The 25690-nt window shown below is 32.5% G+C and overlaps 2 protein-coding genes across 2 annotated transcripts; one reads left to right on the top strand and one right to left on the bottom strand.

The window, feature by feature from the left end:
- Positions 1 to 1264: 1264 nt before the first annotated feature.
- Positions 1265 to 15728, top strand: LOC143080792 (shiftless antiviral inhibitor of ribosomal frameshifting protein homolog). The gene is made up of 7 exons (XM_076256824.1): positions 1265 to 1382; positions 6204 to 6345; positions 6961 to 7007; positions 8017 to 8148; positions 10649 to 10752; positions 13773 to 13939; positions 15258 to 15728. The coding sequence occupies exons 1-7, from the start codon at positions 1347 to 1349 to the stop codon at positions 15458 to 15460; spliced, it is 831 nt and encodes a 276-aa protein (XP_076112939.1). The 5' UTR covers positions 1265 to 1346; the 3' UTR covers positions 15461 to 15728.
- Positions 15729 to 19456: 3728 nt separating this feature from the next.
- LOC143080791 (monocarboxylate transporter 13-like) lies at positions 19457 to 24827 on the bottom strand. The gene is made up of 5 exons (XM_076256823.1): positions 24506 to 24827; positions 22588 to 22731; positions 22121 to 22264; positions 19991 to 20818; positions 19457 to 19719 (listed from the first exon to the last, which is right to left on the bottom strand). The coding sequence occupies exons 1-5, from the start codon at positions 24552 to 24554 to the stop codon at positions 19481 to 19483; spliced, it is 1404 nt and encodes a 467-aa protein (XP_076112938.1). The 5' UTR covers positions 24555 to 24827; the 3' UTR covers positions 19457 to 19480.
- Positions 24828 to 25690: the final 863 nt, after the last annotated feature.

The following is a 25690-nucleotide window of genomic DNA, read 5'->3' as shown; positions in this document are numbered from 1 at the left end:
ATCGTTTTTAAGCTATACAATAACCAGGCACTAGATGCACTTTTTTGTCATATTATATATTTTTATTTTTAAAGTTCTAAATTTTTAAATTCTTTAACATTCACTGAGTTCAAATCGTGAACTTAATTTGAAAATATAATGTCGTAAAAATGAGATATGCATACATAATAAAGATAATAACTTGTTATCGTATGTTCATTATTTACATGATGTCAATTGACAAAGTGTAAAAACTTGATTGGACTGGACTGAACTCACTAACATGACTGGACAACGCTTAAAGGATTTTTTTTTGGAAATAGTGATCTAATTACAAGAGTATAAAGATGGGGACAAGTTTGTTTAATACCTTTGCATAGTGGAAAACAGATCAGCAAAACAAACAAGTATTTCTATCATTTACAGGAACTGTGATAAGAGGTTACAAAACCAGGTCCAATCCACCATTTTCTACATTTGAAAATGCCTGTACCAAGTCAGGAATATGATAGTTGTTGACCATTCGTTTGATGTATTTTATCATTAGATTTTGTTATTTGATTAGGACTTTCCGTTTTGAAGTTTCCTCTGAGTTTTTTTTTTGTGATTTTACTTTTTAGTACTAGTATTTTTTATATTTACCATACTTAATCCAACATGATGACATGATGTGTATGTCAGTTCTAAATGAATTAATAGTTTAAATACTCAATATTAGATTAAAATTGTAAACAGTAGACTCATTTAATGGAATATGTGTAGTTCTAAGCAATGCAAATCAAAAAGCAATTAAATTTAATACACTAGTGTAATAGTCCCTGAACTAAATTAAATCTAGTATAAGTTGGCACTAACCAGAATTTGCTTGTTAAAATTGTATGATAATTTCCTACTTTGCTTTTTCTTTTACTATTTGGTTTGTATGTCGTGATTATGTTTAAATTATCAGCAATTATATACGTTATACTCTGTATATGATTGGTAATCAGGCATTGGAAAGAATATAAACTTCAATCTTTGCACTAAAATTAATCATCGTGCGTTGAAAGATTTATTACTCTGCTTTTCCATTTTATAATTGAGAGAAGAATATTAACATTAAAAAGAAAAACAATTTAAATTTGAAAGAAAAATATATTCATATAATTTTCAGTCAAAAGCCCAACAGTACAGTCAGGTCAGTCCAATCCAGAAGAGTTCAATCCAGTCCAGTCATGAATTTCACTTTGCCGAGTGGTATTTACGCTTTCATACTTGAAATTTAAAAATAACGACAATTTAGTTTTAAATTGAGGAAGTAAATTATCAAATATTTACTTATTGATCCGTTGTTTTTATGAGATAAAACTACTACAAATAATAATCAGATGGATGACATTATCTATAGGAGAGAGAATGATCAGGTATGTCATGTATGTTGAATCTACACAAGAGACAGATTTGGGAGAGAGAGAAAGAGAGAGAGATAGAGATCCCTTCATACTGCTCTACTGTTTATTCTAGAACACCTTGAACGAAAAATATATCCCGATATACCGCTTTATTCTCGTACCACACGACAAAAAGTCAGCTCTTAAAATTGTTTATTCTGTTTATATATGTCATATTCCGTGCTGGTTGGTCCTGATACAGTGCGTGCTATTACCTCTTGTCAAGATGGTAACCATATTCAAACGTCGAAGATTATAGAATGAATATGTCACGAACAACATAACAATACTATGGAACGCCGTAATTGCCTTATGGTAATTTATTCTTTATTATGATGAGGTTTTTCTTTATTATGATGAGGTTTTCTCTATTATGATGAGCTTTTTCTCTATTATGATGAGCTTTTTCCTTATTATGATAAGCTTTTTCTCTATTATGATGAGCTTTTTCTCTATTATGATGAGTTTTTTCTGTATGATGAGGTTTTTCTCTATTATGATGCGCTGTAAGAAGGGAATCATGGGAAATTAAGAGAATTAAGATCAAACAAAAAGAAAAATGGCAGAATCAGAATTGTTGAAAGTTCTGTGGAATGTTGGCTTGCTCCATGTGTGGGAAATGTTTGAAAAAGAAAAAAATAACACCACATTTTGTCAGTATGCTTTCAAAACATGAACTGGAATATCTAGGAGTTACCATTCCTGCGCATATATGATGACACTGCGAATGAAATGCATCAAGTATGGAAACATGAAACCTGTGAAAACTGATAGTTTGGATGGCCGTTCACACGCTTATCTATTACACTGTAGGATCTATCTTAACGCTAAAACATAGAAAGGGAAAGAAACTGTTTTATATATTATTGGAATAACAATCATCTCTCAAACAGAGACTGATAGCACAAAATATTCTCAAATAGAATATCACCATATAGTACTCTCTCAAATAGAGACTATTAAAATATATTATACTCAAAAAGAATAACAAATATAAAGTAATCTCTCAAATAGAGACTGCTCAGTTCAGTTGTTCTCAAATAGAATAACAAATTAAAATACTTTATTTCTCAAATAAAGTACAAAATCATAAGCAATGAAGAAACAAAAAAGAAGATTTAAAAAGGAAAACAAAACAAAAAAATATTTGAGTAAATTGAAAACTCATAATAGAAGGAGAAAACAGTTTATGAAGAACAATCAACACAATGCAAAAATTGAGAAAGCGTTAAATTACATAGATATATTTACTCAAGAAAACCTAACCAATGATGAAATACTTGTTTTAGCAAAAGGTTTAAAATTTATTTTCTTAAACCCTTAAATAAAAATGCGAAACAAAACCTATTACAAGATTTCGATGAAATATCGAGAAAAATGAGATGTAAATTTCAATTTGAAGATATTTCCAATACATATACATACCACTCATTCAGGAGAAAATCAGGATATAAACCGAAACATACAAATAATACAATTGAAAATCATCTATTTGCGACAAAACTGGAACTCAGCAAATTGAAAATGAACATAATTAGAGACAATCTAAGTAAAAAGGAAAGAATAGCTTTAAACAATTTACGAGCGAATAAAAATATTATAATTAAAAAAGCTGATAAGAACTCAACCACAGTCGTTCTTGATAAGAAATTATACATTAAACAAGCAATGGTTATACTAAATAACAACATACATTATGAACAAATCCAGGAGTGTCATACAAAAAATATTTCAGAAACTATAAATGGAATGCTGAAAAAAATTACATGATAATAATTACCTTCATAACACTACATACGAGTAGTCAACATGATACGAAAATAAAAGACTAGGAAGATTATATATACTACCAAAGATACACAAATTAAATCAAATTTATCGAGACAAAATAAGCAAACAGTGAACACTTAAATGAAGTTCAACTCCCTGGCAGACAAATTGTTTCGTTATGCAATAGTCCGGTTGAAAAAATTGGTCAATTTATAGACTATTTTCTCAATCCAGTTGTAAGCACACTTTGGACATATACAAAAGACCCGACCGCATTCATCAACAAAATTGAAAGTGTAAAAGCACCTAAAAATATCCTATTATGCAGTTTTGATATTTCGAGTATGTACAACTCACTCACACACAAAGAAATAATTGAAGCGGTCGATAGAGCTTGGCCAAAAATACTCCGAATTAAATATGATATACCTCTTCCACCCAGGAATGAAATACTCGAGCTATTGAATTACGTACTAACAAATAATGAATTTGAATTTAATAACATAATATTCAAACAGAGATGTGGGATTCCTATGGGAAACCCAATGAGTCCTAGTTTAGCTGATATCAGAATGTTTGAAATAATTTCAAAAATACTTGATCTATTCCAGTTTAAAAACAATATCACGCATTTATCAATTTATCAGGACGATGGCTTTGTCCTATTTGATTCCAGTGAAGATAATCTTATGACTTTCTTCGACATCGCTAATACTATACACCCATTAATTAAATTTACAGATGAGATATCATCAGAAAGTATACAATTTCTAGACATAACTGTCTTCAAAGGTGAACGATGGGAAGAAATGCAAATTTTAGACGTCAAACTATATCGGAAACCCACTGATAATTTCCAATACCTGGAACGAACATCAACCCACTCTACATCCGTATTTAAAGGATTAATTACTGCAGAAATTATTCGTTTTAGAAGATCTTGCAATGACATAAAAGACTTCAATAGAGAAGTCCAACTTTTTAAGTCTAAACTTCTTAAAAGAGGACATAACGAAAATGAGATTGACAACATTATAACTAATACAACAAAACGAGAATGGAAACAAACCTTGAAATACAATTATAAAAATAAAAAAGCGGCTCTACCACTCGTTTTTGCAACTAGATTAAACCCAGCATTTAAAGGAATCGGAAGAGCTTTAAGGAAACATTGGCACCTAATCGAACAAAACAGAAATACTAAAACGATGTTTCCAAAACCACCGATTATTGCGTACAAAAGACATAGAAATCTAAAAGAATATTTAACGAATTCTAAAATGGAAAAATAGTGTGATAATTTAAAATCAAATAAAAGATAAAAATATCACACATAATAAAATTACAAAACTGCTAAAATAAGAGAGAAATAAATAACAAAAAACAAATGAAACAAAAAAGAAAGAAACGAACTAAAACGTATGAACAGGTGTCGTATCCCCATAAGAGAAATCAAATTTAAACTTCCTACATATTACAAAGAGGAAACAAATAGACTAGGGATACCTGATGAGGATAAGCCTAGGTCAACATGACCATAACCGAAACACCTTTTTTTAATACAGACACAAAAATTATTATACTACAAACATGCAATTGTGAATTTCTAGAAAAATATGGAAATAAATGCAAAAGAATATATTCCATAACCGGAAATATTTATCATACACTGAGTTTACCAGCTCTTAATTACTCTAAATGTATGCACATAGGAAATTGATTTAAAAACGAAGGATTATGATAAGATATACTGGATTGGTCCTGGACCCTATTGATTTTAACAAAACAGTATCCCCATGAGAGAAATCAAATTTGAACTATTCTATATATTACAAAGGAGGAAACACAAGGCTAGGGATACCTGATGAGGATAAGCCTAGGTCTACATGACCATAACCGAAACATCCTTTTTTTGTAGTGTACACACAACAATTCTACTACAATCATGCAATTGTGAATTTCTAGAAAAATATGGAAATAAATGCAGAATAATGTATTCCATAAGCGGAAATATTTGTCATACACTGAGTTTACCAGCTTTTAATTACTCTAAATGTATGCACATAGGAAATTGATTTAAAAACGAAGGATTTTGATAAGATATACTGGATTGGTCCTGGACCCGATTGATTTTAAAATTTTTGGTGTAATTTTTATCTGTATCAAACATTTCCCGCACATGGAGCAAGCCAACATTCCGAAGAACTTTCAACATTTCTGATTCTGCCATTTTTCTTTTTGTTTGATTTTAATTCTCTTTATTTGCCATGATTCCCTTCTAGCAGCTCATCATAATAGAGAGAAAAAACTCATCATAGAGAAAAAGCTAATCATAATAGAGAAAAAGCTCATCATAATAAAGAAAAAGCTCATCATAATAATAAAAAAGTTCATCATAATAAAGAAAAAGCTCATCACAATAAAAAAAAACTCATCATAATAGAGGAAAAGCTCATCATATTAAAGAAAACGCTCATCATAATAGAGAAAAAGCTCATCATAATAGAGAAAAACCTCATCATAATAAAGGAAAAATCTCATCATGATACAGAATGAAGTACCATAAGGCAGTTACGGCGTTCCATACAATACACAACGATAAACAATATATGTGCATACGATCCTTTACGAAACATATTAAGCTAGTTTTTGGGGATCATTCCATATATTTAAATGATAAGAATACCAAAAGAATATTTAATATTGAGATAAATGGTTTTGTGGGCAATATGACTTTCAGGATCCGATTGACAATCTTTTTATTGTGAAATAAAATATAAAAGCGGGCCGAAAGATACAAGAGATACAGTCAAACTAACAGATCGAAAATAAGCTGACAACGCCACGGCAAAAGACAAACAGATAAATAAAAGTACACAAGACACAATATAGAAAACTCAAGACTTAGCAACACGAACCTCACCCAAAACTTGGGGTGATCATGTGCTCCGGAAGGGTAAGCAGGTCCTGCTCCACATTTTGCGCAGGATCTGTTTTCGTAAAATCCCATACATTGTATTGAAGGCAGGACCAGTACCCATTATACGTACAAAGATACAGAGTCTACGAGAAGTATTAAGAGGTCGCTTTGCCTATGAAGAAGCAGAGAGACTTATAAATCACCACCAGGGGGATGTCCAAGCTACTGTTCATTTTGCCTTAACAGGTATTTTAATCTAGTAAACATTTATTGTAGCTTTAACAAATAAAAAGATCAAGACGAATTAGGGCGTATACGTGTATCCCAGATAGGAAAATCAATTGTATGTTTTTCTAACCGTTGTCAAAGGTTAAAATATAAAGAGGTCGGATGTGTTTAAATTTAGCAAATGAAATACCCAGTAAGCAATGATTCATATTCAGAAAGTGTGGCATGTAGAAACGGTAAAAAAGTAATGAATTTTCGTTTATCGTCCAACACTTATAAAAAAGATTGCATCTTCATTTCAGCGAATATTTTAATATTTTCGTACATTTATTTCATTATAGTGAACTTACAACGTATATACGTATTTAGCGAAATGCTGAAAGCTAAGTGAACAAATTTTGTCTGTTACAATTAGTTAAAATCAGATTTAATGCGGCGACATGTTGTAGGTTTATTTTTTTTTTAAATCCTTTAAAAATTCATTGATGCTTATCTTATTAAGGCTGTGATTTTCCAACGCAATATTTACCAGTATTTCCTCGTAAAAAAGTTCAACATTGCATTCAACACAATAATTAAAAGAATGTTTTCGATTTTAAAACTTTGTCTAATGTTTAAAATCATATATTTCAGCTGAATTACAAGCCATAAGAAAAATCAGCAGATCTGATGACGAAGGGGTATGATATTAATCATACTGAAAACTAACTACTAGTATTGTTAAGAAAAAGTGTTAAAATACCAAAAGTTGGGGCAAAACATATTAGCGAAAAATTTTAAATTACAAGTGGGCATTTTAGCGCTGACGTTATTTGATGACCGGATAATTCCGTTCACCTGTATTGTTGATAGCCCAACTTATGTCACTTTTTTTGCTGTTTATGAAACAAACGAAGGATAGAAAAGTGCAATATGTGATAGATACCGATATTCGATCTGCATAGTAATGAAACGCCTCAAAATAGCATGGATTTATTCGGTTAATACTATTATAACAAACAAACCGAACTCCAAAGAAAATTCTAAACGGAAAGTCCATAATCAAATGTCAAATTCAAAATCTTAAACACATCAAATGAATGGACATCAACTTTCATATTTTTCTTGACTTGGTACTGATAATTTCTTATGTAGAAAATGGTGAATTTGAACTGGTTTGATGCCTAGCATCATATTCCGTAATAGTTACAACAATGTGAGACAAAACAAACAGATATAATAGATGACAATGAAAAATGACAAAAGTAGAGGTACAACAATCAACATTATGTTATAATTAATCATATGTCAACAGAAAAAACAAACAGGCATATAGACAAACCACATTAGCAAAAACGAAAGTTAAGAATACAAAAAATTAGCATATCAATAGTGGTAATATGCAAAACAATATGTCATGGATTGAATTATTCGATTATATAAGTATAAATTCTTGTCCATAGAATTGTATCTGTAATCAAGACTATAACACATTTGTAACAGTTTTAAAAGTTAGCAAATATAACTTGAATATGAGATGATTGGATTTACGATGCACTGTATCGAAACTGATATGACAATATGGTTATTTATTCATATTTCTTAAGTTTTTTTGGAAATAAGTTATCGTTTGACCAGGTATATTTATTTAGCAATACGAAATGAACAAGGATAATACGTTCTTATACTATCAACTTTGTTCCAACACAGTGGCAAATTGTGCGAAACGAAAAAGCTTGGAAAGAACTCGCACAGCAGGGCCAGTTTAAGCACGAAGAACGTCAGTACGCATGCGGACCATGTGATAATGTTTGGTGGCGAAAAGTACCAGCTAGGAAGAGGGTAACATGTCTATGTAGTAATTATTATATCGCATAAGATGTGCATGTATAATTAAAGATGTTGATTAAAGTAACAATTCCTTCATTTGAAGTGAGAGGTGTAAAAGTGAGGCAAAAGATACCAAAGGGGCGGGTCCAATTTAAAAACTCAAGTCGAAAAAAAACAAAAAACGCCATGAAAAAAGACAAACACTAGTTTATAAAACCGAACAAAGGAACCTAAAGACTTACCAACACGAACCCTACCAAAGACGAGGGTGATTGCATATGACACTAGTCGTGTCAGTATAAACCAGATGATAAGTTTTATTCAGTAGGTCACTTTCGTGGGAAAGAGGACGGGATTGTGTTTATGACAATCAGAATATGTTCGTTGTGATCTGTCAAACAGATATTTAATAACGGTCAACCAACTTGATAGCGTCATAAAATATTTTGAAGGGAGGATTCCAACTTCACCACTTGGAACCCTTATATTAATAGCTTACTTGTAACCAGTAACGCTTTATCAAGCAAATCATGATAGGAAATGCAAGCCCTGGAATATTGTGGCGATTAGAACATAGTTACTTCATATGCAGGTGCTGTTGGAATGTTGCTACATAGTAATGAAAACTTCACAATTGGCATGGGAAACCTAAAACATCATTTGTTGCAGTAAATGTATGTTCTCAACCGATCTTAATTGTCCATTTCTAGATTTAGGTAAAGATATGACTTAATTGCATCTGCTGTATCTTTAATTTCAAGATCGATTGGATAAATTCGTTCAACATAGTCACCAAACGTTGAAAAATTTAGTGAGAGAACATCATTTATATAGCAGATGATAGTGCTAGCTTCTTTCCTTTCTCACAAAGAAGCTCCTGTATGAAGACAGCACCATATGAATAAAGGAATAACTATAAGAAAAGAGTAGCACAGTTGGCTCGCATGGGAAGGCCAATTGTTTGAAGAAAATGCGTCCTCCAAAATCCGAGTTTTTTTTAATAAATTTTAAAGTTACGATTTATCTCATACTAAGACTTGTATTTACGCTTGGTCATTTGTTTATGCAACAGAGCAGGATCATTTGTTTCAGTTTGTTTTAAATTTTTGGAATATTTATGTTATCAGAATTTTGAATAATTGTGTAAAGGGAATTAATAATACTTGTGTAAAGTGTTGAACAGTCAAAAGTAAAATCACAAAAATACTGAACTCCGAGGAAAATTTAAAACGGAAAGTCCCTTATCAAATGGCAAAATCAAAAGCTCAAGACGAAATCGTTTTATCTTATATGGACTCTAACAGATTTGTTTTGTTAGTATTCACATCTGATGCACGCCGCATTTAGAATATGCAGTTTCACAACAACTTTGATCGCTGATAAAATTGACTTTACAATATTTGCTTGAAATTCAAAAGAAACAAATCTAGGTCTTCCTCCTTGGTAAGTGTCGTGGGGTAGTATGTTGAGATTCTAGATTAATTGTCAATACCTAATTCCTTTATTGAGCAGTTTATGTGATTTAAACTGTTATCATAGAGATATGTCTCGCTTTTTTGTAATTTCGATAGTGTAAATGTTGAAATAAAAAATAGCAACACTTTAACATGCAAGTTTAGCAAATATTCAAAGTCAATGAACTATGACTGAAGGTACAGAGCTAAACAATCTCCATGGAAATGAGATGTGCCAATGCAAATTCAACTGCATACCAAATACTATTGACTTATCATAAGGAGTTTTCTTTAAACAAACCTAAACACAAACTTATACATGTAAACTAAGCAAAATTACAAAGTCAATTAACCATAACTGAGGGGGAGGGTAAAACAATTTCCATGGTAATGAAATGTGCCAATATAAATACAACTGCATACCAAGTATAATTAACCTACGACTAGTGGTTTTCCATAAACTGACCTAATCACAAACTAATACGTTAAACCTAAGTAAAAATTTAAAAGTCAATAGACCATGAATGAGGGGGCGGGGCCAAATAATCTCCATGGTAATGAGATATGCTGATGCTTATACAACTGCATACCAATTATCATTACTTCACCACTAGTGGTTCCCCATAAACTTACATAATCACAAACTAATACATGAAAACTAAGCAAAAGTTTCAAAGTCAATAGACCATAACTGAGGGGGGCGGAATCAAATAATATCCATGGTAATGAGATGTGCCAATACTTATACAACTGCATACCAAATATATTTGACTTACCACTAGTAGTTTACCATAAACTAGACCTAATCACAAACTTATACATTGTTGACGCCGCTGTCGCCGCCGCAGACACCGGAAAAAGCATACCTATGTCTCGCTTTTTGACTCCGTCAAGCGAGACAAAAACGATGTTATTTGGGGCTTTATCTACTGGAACGATTTCATATTTTTCATGGATATAGGACAGGTGCTCACTTTATATATAGACATTGTCTTGATAAATCGTTGGATAATAATTATGCATACATAGAATAAAAGTCAATATTCTTGTTTTTGCAGGTATCAAAATGTAAACGTTGTTATGTTCGATACGATGCCATACCTCGTAACAAGGAGTGGGGATGGGCAGAATTTGCCTGCAACAACTGTGAGCATGTGTTCAGGTATATAGTTTTTCTATTATATTTGACCACCAATTGAAATAAGCATTCTGATACTCGTACACAAAAAAATGTGCGTTGTGAATTTGTGATAGCTTTGATCTTGATTTTCTTATATTATTGTAGACTTGTATCAAGTTGATTCGAAACTTAAAAGTAAAATTAATTATATAAAAGCTAAAAATAAAAACTCACAACAAAATCTTTCAATAAATTGGCAAAATGTAGTGTGTTATAAACATAAGCTGAGATACGTTTCGCTTTTTGTGTAATTTTGATAATGCAAATATTGAAATCAAAATAGCAACACTTTAACATGTAAGTTTTGCAATTATTCAAAGTCAATGAACCATGACTTAAGGTACATGGCTAAACAATCTCCATGGAAATGAGATGTGCCAATGCTAATACAACTGCATACCAAATACGATTTACTTATCATAAGTAGTTCCCTTTAAACAAACTTAAACACAATCTATTACATGAAAACTAAGCAAAAGTTTCAACGTCAATATACCATAACTGAAGGTGCAGGACCAAAAATCTCCATGAAAATGGAAACATCATACCCATGTCTCGCTTTTTGACTCCATCAAGCGAGAAAAAAATAAATTAACCGCTATATATAATACTTAGGATAGCAGCAAATTTTCGTTTTCATCCTTCTTAGATAGTCTGGTGGTATAAACAAACATGATTTGAATACTTTTTCTTACTGTAGCTGTTTTGTGTCTCAGAGCTACACTAGCAACCAAATAACATATTTTGAAAGGATTATTCAAGAAAAAATACAATATAAAGTTGATGTTGGATAAATATTTTTGTTTGTTTGTATAAGTATTAGAAACTTGGGAAGAGTGATGATTTTGCCGTATAAAAAGTTGATATTTGGCTAAAAAGTATATAAAAATAAGGAACTCTGAAGCAAATCATAAAGGGAGAGTCCATACACACTGACATAATTAAACGCTTTTAATCAACATAACAAGTGAAAATAACAGCCATTTTCTGGACTTGGTATAGGCAATTTTTGAAAAATGGGTTAACCTGATTTATTCCTATCTAAACTTCCCTGTCTATAGTTCGGTTATATTGACAAAATGAGTTGTGCAACCCAAATATACAAACCCGGTTAAAATGACAATAATTGTGATCCAACAAAATATTGGCTGGTGTATTTGATGTTCCATACATCATTGTATTCTAAAGTTTTTGGTTTCACCACTGGTCGAGACCTCTTAAATCTACCAGTCGTCGTCTATCCTATGTTTTGGGTCTATCATTGGTAGATGATTTCATAAATGTAAGTGCAACCACTATCAAAATCATGTCTGACGCCAGATTAACATCTACTTTATTGCTTGTAAAACAATTTGATGGCGAAAACTTCACTAAATTCCCACCCAGTAGGTTTTGAAAGAATAACAAAGGACATAATAAGAATGATTGTATTCTTATAAAAAAAAAGGTAATCCCTTCGATATTCTGTAATTGTTAAATGCAATTTTCTCCTTAAACGTCATTAAAACTCCAGAAAAACACAAGGCTTATACTTTGGTTCCCAAAGACACATTTCGTCTAAGTAAGACGCATCAGTGGCACTTGGTTCAAAACAGTTTCAGAGCAAAACTGGAATTTTATATTGGTGCTCTCATTCAATAAAATATGTTTGCTTTATTGTTTACTCTACAACAAAGTGTTTTGTTGACTAATTTGTATTATGTGACGCTGTACTGTACTGTCAAAATGATTTTTAAATTTTTCTTTCAATGAGTGATTAGTGTGACATATTTGTTTCGAATAATCAAATATTCTTTGAAGTAACTTTTGTTCGAGTAGAAGACAAAATGCCCTTTTCATTGTCTTGAATTGCATTCTTATCCAATCCTTTGTTTGTTCCACAATTTAGGATTGTTTTCATTTACCTAATTTATGGCGAATACATTCTAAAGGATTCCGTAAGTGCAGCTTTTACAAAAGGTCACATAGTAGCTTAAATATTTGATTATTTATAGTTAAATCTGGTATGTAGAAACCAGTTTTACTGATTTTCATTTAAACTCATCCAGAGGCGTTTGACATTGGGTTTGACGTCTTTTTGTTTTTGTTGACTTTATGACCCTTTATAGTTTTATGTATTTTTGTGTTCAATGATTTCATTTCTAATAAGAAATACATTTTCGAACTTTTGTATGGCACATCAAACTAATTTGTAAATTTTGTACCATATAGGATTAATTTATTATACTGTTCAAAAATACTGCTAAGTGTGTACAACTGTTGCTGTAAAAGAGGAACGGAAGATACCAGAGAGACAGTCAAACTAATAAATCGAAAATAAACTGACAACATCTGGCTAAAAATGAAAGAAGACAAACAGACAAACAAAAGAACACATGACACAACATAGAAAACTAAAGAATAACCAATACGAACACCACCAAAAACTAGCGGTGATCTCAGGTGATCCGGAAGGGATACGCAGATCCTGCTCCACATGTGGCACCCGTCGTGTTGCTTATGTTATAACAAATCCGGTAAATAGTCTAATTCGGTAGGTCACATTCATGAAAGGGAAGTGGATTGTAGTTACGACGTAAGGAACATATCCGATATCATTTGTGAAACGGTTGTTCCATAACGGTCAACCAACTCGTGGTGGCGTCCGTAAAATTTACGAAAGGATGATTTCAATTTCACCATTTGGAACTCTTGGTTTAATAGCTTCCTTGTGAGCAGCAACCCTCTATCAAGAAAATCATGATAGGAAATGCAAGCACGGGAATATCGTATCAATTGGAAGGTATATACCCCGTAAGCAGGTGCTGCTGGAATGTTGTTACTTAGATATGGAAAGTTCACAATTGGAAAGCTAAAATCATCTCTTTTATCGTAAATGTGGTTTAGTATATTTCACACGTGTTTTTTTTCAATAAAATACAATCGATTTCAGGAAACCACAATAAGCAGAAGTAACTTTAATGAAACAATTCTTATATTTGATCAAATATGCTTGCTTGCAGAGGATTTGGTCAAATGGGAAACACACGGAGCCCCTGTTTCCGCTGTAGTACACCATGCTTACCCGTGAACATTTTTCCAAGAAAAAAACGCAAAGACACTGAAAGAATTCAAAGAAGAGCTCGGGATAACCATTCTTGTTTCAGTCATAACTGCTTTAGAAGAGCAGGTGAGTGTTTAAATAACAAACAAATAACCTAATCTAAAGCTCCATGCCAAACAATTGTAGCGATGTTTTACCATTTGATATGAACTGTTGACACAGAGATATCTGTATATAATTTGAAAGTAAAATGCAAATTTTCAAATTTGAAGATAAATACTGTAACATGTAAATTATGCAAAAATACTCAAAGTCAATGAACCATAACTCAAGAAATAAAACCATAATATTTCTGTGATATAATGTTTGCCAATGTTAATAAAACTACAATCTAATTTCCATTGACCTATCATAAGTGGTTTCTTTAAACTGACCTAATCATAAACTTTAACATGTAAACTATTTAAAAGTTTCAAAGTCAATAGAACATAACCGAGGGGCGGGAACCAATAATCGCCATGAAAATGAGATGTGCTAATGCTTATACAACTGCATACCAAATATTATTGATTTATTTAATCTTTACCGTATAAACTATGCAAAAGTCAATTGACCATGACTAAGGGAGAACACCAAGGTATCTTAAATGGAATTAGATTTTGTATAGCTTATACAACTGCATACCAAATATCTTTGATTTATCTTTGGTGGTTCCCTTTAAACTGAAATTCTCTTCATCGATTTGTTGACCACGAAAACGCCATCGTCGTTGGAAATAGCGTAAATAAGTTACGTCAAGGTGAGACAAAAAAATCTTTTGATTGATCTGGGTATATAAAGGCAACAGTAGTATACAGCTGTTCGAAATTCATAAATCGATAGAGGAAAAAAATAAATCCGGGTTACAAACTAAAACTGAGGGAAGCACATCAAATATAAGAGGAGAACTACAACACAGCAGAAACACACCATTAAAATATAACACACACAGAAACGAACTATAATATAACAATGGCCATTTTCCTGACTTAGTTCCGGACATTTTAATAAAACAAAATGGTGGGTTGAACCTGGTTTTGTGGCATTTGTGTCCCAAATATCTGTTATTGTCGATTCATTTTAGTCAAAAATACTTTGCTTGATTATATCATGTATATATATGTTTGTTATAGAGATAAAATGTACTGACGTGTGATTAGTTTTTCGATGGTAACTAACTGTGCTTCTTCCTCTTATATTTATTTTGTAAACTATTTATATATATCAGTCTTTATGGTTTCGTAGTTTACAATGAGACATTGTGGCTCTTAGAAATCGGTTGCATTTAGTTGTCGTATATGTAAGCTAAAAGGTTTTATTTTACCATATTTGCCATCAAAAGCACTGTTTGATAACTTTTTCAATAAATCATAATGTAATTTTCTTTATTCCTTTTATTTTAAAGCTGGACCTCAAATGCCAGGGATTTGTGTCCATCCAAAGTCATTATGTAGAGGACAAAGAGCTGTATTCCCTAGTCATAGTCACCATAGTACAGGCTCGACCATCGACACATTCCTCACACAGGACGATTTGTTCTCTCGGATGTCGGACTTTGGACCTGATGTTTCCGATATCGACGAAGACGATGGTGATGATAGTAATTGAAGAGTAAATTAAATATCGTTGGATATTAATTTGAATGGATAATTTGAACTTTTAGACATAAAGTATACTTTCTGAAAGCAGTATAAGGAAAGATGTAAAAAAAATAGCTTGAACTGGTTTAGCCAACTTCTTACATCTTGGAATTGAGTGAGGAATTTATTTGAATGAGGACTGATGACCATGAAAAATAGATTGTAACTTCGAACTATTCCCATGTGCACTTTAATTTATATTATGTATGGTGTCAATAAATCTACATTTAGAGTTTCAAGATTGTCAATGAGACACGTCAACTATCTTCCAAAACCCATCACTTTAATTGATGCCACTGCTGGTGGACGTTTCGTCCCCGAGGGTATCACCAGCCCAGTAGTCAACACTTCGGTGTTGACATGAACATCAATAATGTGGTCATTTTTATAAATTTCCTGTTTACAAAACTTTGAATTTTTCGAAAAACAAAGGATTTTCTTATCCCGGGCATAGATTACTTTAGCCGTATTTGGCACAACTTTTTGGAATTTTGGATCCTCAAGGATGTTCAACTTTGTACTTGTTTGGCTTTATAAATATTTTGATATGAGCGTCACTGATGAGTCTTATGTAGACGAAACGCGCGTCTGGCGTACTAAATTATAATCCTGGTACCTTTGATAAATATTTACACCACTGGGTCGATGCCACTGCTGGTGGACGTTTCGTCCCCGAGGGTATCACCAGCCCAGTAGTCAACACTTCGGTGTTGACATGAACATCAATAATGTGGTCATTTTTATAAATTTCCTGTTTACAAAACTTTGAATTTTTCGAAAAACAAAGGATTTTCTTATCTCGGGCATAGATTACTTTAGCCGTATTTGGCACAACTTTTTGGAATTTTGGATCCTCAAGGATGTTCAACTTTGTACTTGTTTGGCTTTATAAATATTTTGATATGAGCGTCACTGATGAGTCTTATGTAGACGAAACGCGCGTCTGGCGTACTAAATTATAATCCTGGTACCTTTGATAAATATTTACACCACTGGGTCGATGCCACTGCTGGTGGACGTTTCGTCCCCGAGGGTATCACCAGCCCAGTAGTCAACACTTCGGTGTTGACATGAACATCAATAATGTGGTCATTTTTATAAATTTCCTGTTTACAAAACTTTGAATTTTTCGAAAAACAAAGGATTTTCTTATCCCGGGCATAGATTACTTTAGCCGTATTTGGCACAACTTTTTGGAATTTTGGATCCTCAAGGCTCTTCAACTTTGTACTTGTTTGGCTTTATAAATATTTTGATATGAGCGTCACTGATGAGTCTTATGTAGACGAAACGCGCGTATGGCGGACTAAATTATAATCCTGGTACCTTTGATATCTATTTATACTTTATAAGATATCAAATGGCAAAATCAAAAGCTCAAACACATCAAACAAATGGATACCGAACTCACAGAAAAATTCATAGTCCCTTATAAAATGGCAAAGTCAAAATCTCAAAAACGTCAAACGGATTGATATCTGTCATATTCCTGAATTTTTTTAAATAGAAAATGGTGTCTTGGACCTGGATTTATAGCTAGCTAAACATCTCACTTGTATGACAGTCGCATCAAATTTCATTATATTGACAACGATGCGTGAATAAAATAAACAGACACAATAGGTTAAAATGTCAAAAACAGGGTTACATCAGTCAACATTGTGTTTTCATCTTAATCACTACAAGACAAATGTAACACAGAAGCACACATTTAACAACCTCACTATGCTTTTATATTATACGATTTTGTTTCTCTATGTAAAATCCACCCATAAAGTATTGAATGATTTTAAGTACTGGGACCGAATCCTTAATCTTAACAGACACATGGTTGTATTAACATAAACTCCGACGTAGAATCGTGCGTTTGGCTTCACACATGTATATACAAAGTAATGTTGTTCAAAGTACGCCGAGATGCATTAGTACAGAGCCACGTCAAATGGTAAACTAAAAAACTAAAAAGGGAAAGTCCGTAAAACTGACAATACAAATATACAATCGTTCAATGAACATGCAGATAAAATGCAAGAACATTCATAAAAGAGAAACGCACAAACAAATAATATAATAGTCAACATACAAACCACATACAAAAACAACGAATATATTCAATCAACGATAAACACAGGAAATCAAAAATCAAAAACAGTGACGCACTTCCGTAATCAACATGCAACCTCGAATTTTATACAATTATTTTACAATAATCGTGCAGGCAGTTTTAATGACAATGATGGTATGGAAAGGTAATTTTATATTTTTTCAGAACTATAAACATAGGCGGATTCAGGAGGCTTGGGTGCCCAGGTACCCTTTTCGTTGAAAAAAAATGGTTGATTATATAGGGAATCACTGATCCATGACTGGAGCGGCTCCCCTTAAAAAACGTTCTGGATCCGCCACTGACAAAAAATAAGGCATAACAGATTATCCAACCGAAACTATAATAGAAACATAGAAAATAAACCATGAATGTTAGATCTACCAAACACTAAGACATGCTGCAAAGCAATGCAAATTCACATTCAGTATACATGTAACAGTCACATTAAGGAATATGATAAGGATGGTGCTGAAAGCCAATCTTATAATCATTTGGACAACAAACGATACGACACAACACACCTTTCAACCGAAACAATAACAGGTTAGGGGAGGGTTGGGAGCACGCTAACATATCTAATCCCACCACAATATCTATGTATGTGCCTGTCCAAAGTCAGGAGCCTGTAATTCAGTGGTTGGCGTTTGTTTATGTGTTCCTCCTGCAGATGTCAGTATAATGGTATTCTTCTAGTTATAGCAATAAAATTGTTAAAGGGGCAAAATTGAAAGAAAAAAACATAATTAGGAAGGGACATGTAGCAAGTCTATATTCAAGAGCTTGGAGCTGAAACTCATACTTATCTTTACTAATGTGGTTTGTCTACATGCCATTTTGTTTTTCTTTATTGACACATTAGTTTGTTTTTAATAGTGTTGTCAAAACTTTATATAGTGATTAAGATTGTAACACAATGTTGACTGCTGTGTACCTGTTTTTTTACACTTTTATTTTTTATGTTTGTTTGTTTTTTTCACACATCCTTTTCAATATAATTGTATTTTATGCGACAGTCATACAATTGTGAGGTTTAACTAGCTTTAAAACCAGGTTCAATCTACCATTTCTACTCAATAAAATGCCTGTACCAAGTCAGGAATATGACAGTTGTTTTCCTTTCGTTTGATGTGTTTGGGGTTTTGATTTGCCATTTGATAAGGGACTTTTTATTTTTATTTTTATTTGAGTTCGAGGATACTTTTGTTATTTACCCTTTTCCTACAAGGCAATTGAACCATCACGGTAAAAACCTCTTGTTTGCAAATCCCACCTCAGGATCCATCTTTTCGATCTACACAAATAGTTTTTATCAAACTTTTAATTTGCAAAAACTTAACAATTGTTAACACCAACGACGACGACGTCATCATCGTGGAAAAGCCTTTCCTATATATATGTCTCGCCTTCCACGAGTTTCGCTTTCCCCGCAGATGAGACATTTACATGGTCAATTACTTGGTTGTTCAGAATGTATGTTGTTAAGGTGGCTTCCAATTGAGCGTCTTACTCAAAATTCATAAAAATTTTTTATAATTTGTCAAAATGAAGTTTTTATTGAAAATATTCATTGGTCTTTTACATGAATTTTAAGTTCATTTTTGGTTCATTTAATTTTCGTGTTGTCTGGTTAGCATTTTGTAAAAATGCGTTTCACGACGGTGTAAGGTAATATTCCTTCTTTTTATTATTAAAACAAAACCTAGTGGTGTCAGAGAAGAAGATTTAATTTTTAGTCTGCAACTCGGATTTGTGTTCTCTCTATCGATTTATGACTTATGACTTTTGAACACCAGTGTTGCCTTTACATAGCAAATTAAAGCTCACACTGACCATACAAGCTACACGTAAAATGCAAAATAAGTGTATAACAAGATTTTATATCTATGATGTCTCATCCCCCATGAGACTTGTTTCTACATCATCAGAGTGTATGTTTATAGTGTTATTCTGATTATTTGTTGTGAATTCAGTGGTTTTGTCTGTTCTGACTGTCATTTCTTCGCTCTGTGGTGCCTTTACTAACTTCTGCTCTAGCAACACACAAAGTGATGATGCTATAAAAAGTCCACCAACTGTATAAAATGAAGCTTTCCAGTTACCGGTATAATCTTCTAACCAGCCTGGAAATAACAAAATATGATTAATACAAACAATACTGGTGTAAAATGTTTCAAACAATAATAACTTATATGAAATAATTGTGACCTTTTGATTTTAGTAGATTTTGTCTATACTGGCAGGTATGCGACACAAGATATTTTGGGAAAACACATTTTCATATTTGATCAATGGATACTAATACGAAAAGTAGACTGTTTTATATCTATATAATTTATTTTAATTAATATTATATATTTATAAAGACTAAGAATGAATTATAAAACCACTTACCCAGAGAAGGATGTCCTATCAGGCACGCTGTATTGGTAAAGAAACTAGATAGTGGAAATGCTGTCGGCAACATTTTCAATCCTAATGATGTCACAATAAGTAACGGTTGTAATGAATGTAAAATTCCGGGAAATATCCCTACAGTCACTGCATAAGTAATGTTTATTGCCATACTTTTGAAAAATGTCAATACGATAGCACAAACTCCGCCCATAAACATTGTCACGATGAACACTGTTTGCACACTGAACCATTGTAAATCAATAAAAGTTCCGGAAAAAAGTCTGACAACAAATTCCGTAGCACCAATTACTGTTAAAACAATCACAACGTCATCTTTGCTAAACTGCTGACTTTGAATGTGTGGAGGAAGAATGAGAAAGTTTGATGAATATCCAACTAATGCAAATGACATGGCGAAACAATACAATATAAATGACTTATTTCTTAGAGCAACAGAATATGACTTAAACATATCAATGATTTTGTTTTTCACGAAAGTCAGGTTGCTCTTTTTACTCTTGTAATTTGCCTCAGATAAAAGTTTTGAACTGTCAGGACTGTTAGTATTAGTATTTGTGCGTATGAAGCAACTTGGTTGCCTGAAGAAACTTCCGCCTACACAAATGTTGAGTAACAAACCACCAAGAATTAACATAGCGCCATGTATTCCATAATGATCGATCAACTTCCGGTACAGAAAAGGGTACGTTAAGCTTGACAATCCCATCGACGCCGTGAGGAATCCATTAGCGAATGCTCTTTTCTTTTCGAAATAAAAGTTTATAATCGTAACGGTAGGTGGTGCAGATAATCCAAATCCTATACCTGCCAAAAAACAAAACAGAAATTTATATGCGGTGAAGTGCAAAGTTTACTCTACTTTGTATTAGAACCTGAAGAGAAAATCCTTGGTCAGTTGGTATAATTAAAAATCAAAGTGTAATCAAACAAAAGTTTTTACATGGTATAAATTATAATCTGAAACATCCCTCGTGGTATAACGCAGCATTATAAAATTCCATAAGTCATCTCTTTAATACGAAATTAAGATGTGCAATTAAAATGTAACGAAAATATAAAACGAACAGACATGGCCATTTTTTTTTAACAATATTGCTTAATGGGTATAAAACGCAAGTCATAGTCAGTCAAGTTTTTTTTTTTTTTGCTTCTTATACAGTCACACAACAGATATGCCAGGAATTATTTTACATCTTATCACTTAAAAAAGAAGAAATTAAGCGTTTTAATCCAGGCATACAAATATAGCCCAAACTGCAAATCTGCAAAATAAATAAAAGAAGAATGTGTCTGAGGAAACAGATGCCTTAGTTCAATATTTACTATTTTTAAGAGTTAAAAAGCCTCCTTTAGATGCCTTAATTCGAACTCTGTCTGCTAGTTTGTGTGTGTGTTGTTTTTTTTTAAAGACATATTAACGTTTTATTCCTAAATATTTTCTGTATACAATTACCTTAGTCGTCCAGGAACAGGCTAAGGGTCCCTGGTTTTTTTTTTAGCCTGGTGTATGATTTCATAAAACGTTGATGAGGAATACTTGATAAGCTCACCATAGATACCAGGATCAAAATTAGAGTGCGGAAACAATAATAAAATGGACGGAAAGACGGACGGACGGAAAAACGAACAGACGGACGGGTGGACGGTCAAAGGTATCATCAAATTACCCCGTTGCATACAGTGGGGTACACAAAGACAATGGTGGTGTATATCAAAGAATAGAGACTCTGGCATTCATCTAGCTCTCGTAAATTGTAACATAGGAAGCAGTAGAAATGAAGCGATGACTGGCAAACTATAGTAAATGTGATTTTAATATATGGTATGGATTCAGTTTCATTTTCAAGGAATTACACAGTATAAAGTATACTTGTAAAGTACATACTAACAAATTAATAAATAAAAAAAAAACCATGAAAATACCAGTTCTGATTATGTATTGTATGTTTTTGTTATCGTGACAGCTGTTATTGTAAATATAATATATATCTAAGTTTCATCTTCTAAAAGGAGTATACTGATACTATTTGTACTTTTAACCTTGTCAGACACAAAAAGTAGGTCATACAAATAACCATAACAAATCTTATATATATATATTTATACCTAGTAAGCAGCTATACGTGAGATACAGCATTTCTATATCTTGAGTGAAAGAGCTGGTTACCATGCCAATAGATGCAATCAATCCACCAATCATAGTACACCATTTGAATGAAAAGTGGACGCTCAATAATCCAGATACTGGCCCTGTGAAATAGTTATGAAGGAACAATCAAGTTAACACAAAGCCAATAAAAATGAACAGAAAATGAAGCAGAGATAATTTGTATATCTATAAGTATTCGTTGCCTTCTTTAGCGTAGATGTGGGAATAATACAAACAATTTGCAAAAAAATAAGTAAACAATTACTGTTAGTTGAATTTGTGAATTTGTACTGGTCTTTTTCCGCCCAAAAGATATCATGAATCGCATAGGACAAAACATCCTCCAAAACTTTTACTGATTTTCTGAACATTGTAAAATCCCTGCGGACTCACAAACATCTGAATGATGATTTTTAATACTTACCGGTTATGGCCATTACAAAAAACATTATACTGCCTAGGAACGCTGTATTACCCGCTCCATTGTCGTAGGTTTGGAGAAGTTCCGAATATAATATCCCGAAGGTTCGTATAGTTCCAGATACCAAAGTATAGTTTAGAAATGAAGCTACAAGATAAAAGAAAAAAAAACTATTATCAGTATTTCCAGTATTTAAAAAAGCAAGTTGTCCTGTAAAAATGTCTTACGATGAGACTTTTTAAGAATAGGGAACTGCCAATATCCCTTTAAATTTGTTTCACTCAAATGTTTAAAATATAAAAGATGATAAATGCTATTAAGAATAATAAAGTCTTTATGATATTGGAAATCATGCCATTTCTTTTTTTTTTCTTTTTTTTTAATGTTAAATCAGTATTCAACACTTTTACATATTTCCCCCAAAAAATGTTATCTAGGGCTAATTAGGAATATGACAGTTCTTGTCCATTCGTTTTTTATGTGTTTTGTCATTTTATTTTGCCATGTGATTATAAGGACTTTCCGATTTGATTTTCCTCTGAGTTCAGTATTTTTGTGATTTTACTTTTTGCTATTGAATGCATGTTGATACAAAATTGCAAATGTTAAATGTTTTAATTTTAATTTTTAATTTTAATTTTTTTCTAAAGAATTTCGACAATATAGATGAAATAAGTTATATCAGAAATACACATTTCTCGTCTTCATTTCTCATTTCAATATATGTTGTGTTGAAACACTATTGGTTCAGGTAAGGGTGAAGGTTGGTACCTATTTAAACTCGCTGCATTTTTTGCACTTTTCTTATATCAGGAACTTGAAGTTCAGTGGTTGTCGTTTGTTGATGTGGTTCATAAGTTTGTCTCGTTTCTCGATTTGTATATAGGCAAGACCGTTGGTTTTCCTGTATGAATGGTTTTACATTAGTCATTTCTTGGGCCCTTTATCGCTTTCTGTTCGGTGTGAGCCAAGGCTCCGTGTTGAAGACAATACTTTGACCTATTAGTATAATGGTTTACTTTTATAAATTGTGACTTGGATGGAGAGCTGTCTCACAGGCACTCATATCACATCTTCTTATATTTATATAACTTGACTTCCAACATAATTTATGCTTTGGTTAAATTTTCCTTCTCATACATGTATATGATTTGGAGAAAATCACAGTCTGATGTACTATGTGGATTTTGTTTTTCTTTTCGGTAATTCTACTACTTCTAAATACTGCCCACATCCAAAGTTTTCAATATTCTTGCAAATTGCGAATGATTTTAAAAATTGGCTTATGAAACACAATTGTTGTTTTGGTTATTACTAATAAGTTTCGTTGGGCACTTGATACCTCTTTCTGCGTAGTCTTATGAGTCTAGCCTTCATCAGCTATTTGTTTACTTTTTCTAAGTGTTATATGTCAATGGTTTGGGAGAAGGTCGTGTGCTAACACACATGTTTAACCCTGCAGTATTCTACATGGGCTTGTAAGGAGCCTGTAATCCAAAGGTTGTTGATTGCTGTGTACTATAATTGCCTTTCTTTTTCGGTTTTTGCATAAACTATGTATCCCGGTCAATGGTTTGTTTCTTTTAAAATTGTTTTATCTTTTGCCATATCTTTCATGTTTTTAATATATGTGGTATTTGTTTTGTACGTTAATGACGTGTGTCGTGTGTTTATCAAGTTGACATTCACATCATGACATGTGACATTGTTTGCATTGATCTTTAGTGGATTGTTGTACCATTGGCAATTATACCCAATCTCCTATATGCATTTCGTTCCTTATAAATATAAAATACTTGTGACTGGACAAAAGCTAACAACATCATATCAATCAATCTTTATAACTCGTTTTGGCTTCAACATGTTCAACAGTGTTCAATATAATAATAAAAATACTACCATATGTCTAACATGTACTCACCACATAATATAATCCATGAAAAGCCCTTGTCTGTATCTTGTACTGACATTATCTGTAGTCAGTAAGCAAGTGGTTGATATTCTTGATAAAACTAAAACTTTGTATAATACTTTCATTCGCCTCTTCGTTTACATTTTCATCGTCCTAGAATTTAACCCTGTGATTCCAATAACATGTCTTCAGAACACACAATTATTTCAAGTATTGATTCATCACAAAACACGCATACACAACAAAAGAGAAAAAAAAACTTACAAAACGTTAATATAACTACCTCTGGTAATCATGCAAACACATATTATACTAAAATGTAACTAAATCATTTAATCTCATATAAATAATTGTAAAGTGTACGAAAATGCTATAAATAAATGTTATATTACCGTGACGCTTCAAACGAATCAAAGTTCATTTCGTTGTAATTCTTTTCATATTTAAATATTTATCAACTAGATATGACAGATATAAAACTTTGAACAATAAAACGAAATGAAAGGTAAACATTACAGTACATTGAAATATTTGAAATTCTGCACGGCATGACCAATCAAGACTATATACACTAGCTCCTTTGTTAAACAATAGTTTGTTTGTAACCCTACTATTTTGTAACATTATCACGGATTCTAAGAAACCGTTCATACTTGAACATTTAGATTTCAAGAGTATAACACTGTTAACAGAATCTTTACCAACATTCAAACATTTAATGCAAACTTTTGTTTAATGAACTTGAATATTGGTATCACATGTGCTTTGTTATATTCCTATTTTGGGTCTTCTGGTTATCAGGACTGCCTCACACAATTTATACTATTATGTCAGAAAACGTGGAACATATTTTAGCTATTATCATGACGTTGAGTTGTCGTCTGCCAATGCAGTAGCATGGATAATAAAGAATTGATTTGAAGAACAGTTTATTCGTCTTTCGTTACTTGTGCTTACCATAGTCCCCCAGCCAAGTACACGATATGGTGGAGGACCCGGGCATAGTCCCCCAGCCAAGTACACGATAGCATACCCTTCCTGAGCACTTAATTTTCCCACTAATGATTGGTTTGCTTCATGTTGCTCAGTTTGCATTCTTTTACATTTAGTTTATAGAATGTCGATCGTCTTTCTTTATTTGCTCTGATCGTCTCTCTCTCTCTCTCTCTCTCTCTCTCTTCGCCTTATCAGTTT

This window comes from Mytilus galloprovincialis, chromosome 6 (assembly GCF_965363235.1).
Source record: "Mytilus galloprovincialis chromosome 6, xbMytGall1.hap1.1, whole genome shotgun sequence".
In the NCBI taxonomy this organism is placed as follows: Eukaryota; Metazoa; Mollusca; class Bivalvia; order Mytilida; family Mytilidae; genus Mytilus; species Mytilus galloprovincialis.
This window is presented reverse-complemented; position numbering and strand designations above follow the sequence as displayed.